Consider the following 1,613-nt stretch of genomic DNA (forward strand, 5'->3'; position numbering starts at 1 on the left):
CCTAGGGGAAATGTAGACATGGGACAGAACTTTCTTAAGAACAGTGTTTGGCCCTAGGATAGGGTTCTAACAGCCAAAGCAAAGAAATAGCGTTCCCGGATGAAGTAAAAGTATTAACATAGGCGGAGCAGTAGGAAGTGAGCACATTTTAGAAATGGTGGGTGTACCTCATGTGTGAAGAACCGACTGACAGGAGATGGCTTAGGGCCAGCAGGAGACAGGCCCACAAGCCAGGCTGAGGGTCCTGATTTTATTCAATAGGCCCGTGAAAGCTGTCTCATCTTGTTCCCCCAAAATACCTTGTATTCATTTCTTGGCTTAACTGGGGCAATTGTGTTTTGAAATTTACCCTGTAGGCCCTTCTACTGAGGAAAGACCTCAAGTCCATTTCCTCCTTTTCACACAAAGACCCTGTCTTTATCCTTCAAACATTTCTCCATAACCTTGATTGTACTGTCTCCTCTCCAGTTTGCCTGACCCCAACAGGACCCATGTGATCTGGGGCACCAGTAAGGTGAGTCCCAGTTGCCTGTCCTTGAGTTGGAAGGGAAGAGGAACCAAGAGCAGAAGGCAGACCAACCAGGTTTCCCTCTCTTCCTCTAGGAATTTGGGATCTCTGGCTTCCGTTTTGGCACTCTGTACACCCACAACAAGGAGGTGGTCTCTGCTGTTGGCGCTTTTGGCTTCCTCCACGGCATCTCTGGCATCACCCAGCATAAGCTGTGTCGGCTGCTCCAGGACAGAGGTACTGAGCTCCATCCAGGCATCTCGGTGCTCAGGGCCACGGGGGATTCCTGGGTCTGCTTGGGCCTCTGACATGCCTTCAGTCCCCTGATATCTTGTTTGCTGTCTCAGGTGTCATGGTGGAGGACAGGAAGTTTGAGGGAGGCAGGATGCAGTTCAGAGGGGGCACTAGGGTGTAGACAGAAGCGGGAGGCGCTGGTCTAAAAGCCAGGATGGGCTTTAATTTCTGGCTGTCTGGCAGCTCATGCTCTGCCTGGAAAGGGGATAGACAATCATATGCAGACTTCAGGGGGAACTTCAGAAATCCGTCCTTATATCAAGACCTCTTTCCCCTTTATTCTGCTTGCTCAGGCAAAGATTACAAAGAAATAAGTGCCCTGACTCCTCAAGTCTGACCTAACTTCACCTGCCAAGGTGGCCAAGGAAGCGCTGCCATTTGGGCAAGTTGCTGTGGCTACATCTATGGCCCCTGGGTTCTTCTGCCCCTTGGATCTGAGGTGAATGCTGGCTTCAGGGAGACCAGGTTCCCAGCCCCGTGAACCTGGCTATCAATTTGGGAATTAACGTGGGAGCTTAAATGCCAATGTGTGGGCTCCACGCTAATTAGAAGACAGCTGAAAGACCTTCTGGATGTCCTTCCGGATGATGCCACAGTGGTGGGGCCCAAGACAGAGGCAGTTAGAGGAATCAGGCAGGCAGGTAACTGGTTAGGGGCCACCAGGCAGGCACAGGAGTGGTTAGGGGTGATGCGGCAGGCAGGTGAGCATTATGGGCGATGAAACAGGCAAGCAGAGGGGTTAGGGGTGATAAGGCAGGCAAGCAGAGGGGTTAGGGGTGGTCAGGCAGGTAGGCAGAGAGGGATGGGGTGG

At 52.1% G+C, this 1,613-nt stretch overlaps 1 protein-coding gene across 1 annotated transcript in view; it reads left to right on the top strand.

The window, feature by feature from the left end:
• Positions 1-1,613, top strand: part of LOC102766110 (probable inactive 1-aminocyclopropane-1-carboxylate synthase-like protein 2) — an 11,275-nt gene that overhangs the window by 6,182 nt on the left and 3,480 nt on the right. The window contains exons 9-10 of the mRNA XM_015569475.1: positions 469-514; positions 604-745. Of these exons, the coding sequence (XP_015424961.1) occupies positions 469-514; positions 604-745 (188 nt within the window). The remainder of the gene's footprint in view (positions 1-468; positions 515-603; positions 746-1,613) is intronic.

Source organism: Myotis davidii, unplaced genomic scaffold (genome assembly GCF_000327345.1).
Source record: "Myotis davidii unplaced genomic scaffold, ASM32734v1 scaffold265, whole genome shotgun sequence".
Lineage (NCBI taxonomy): Eukaryota > Metazoa > Chordata > Mammalia > Chiroptera > Vespertilionidae > Myotis > Myotis davidii.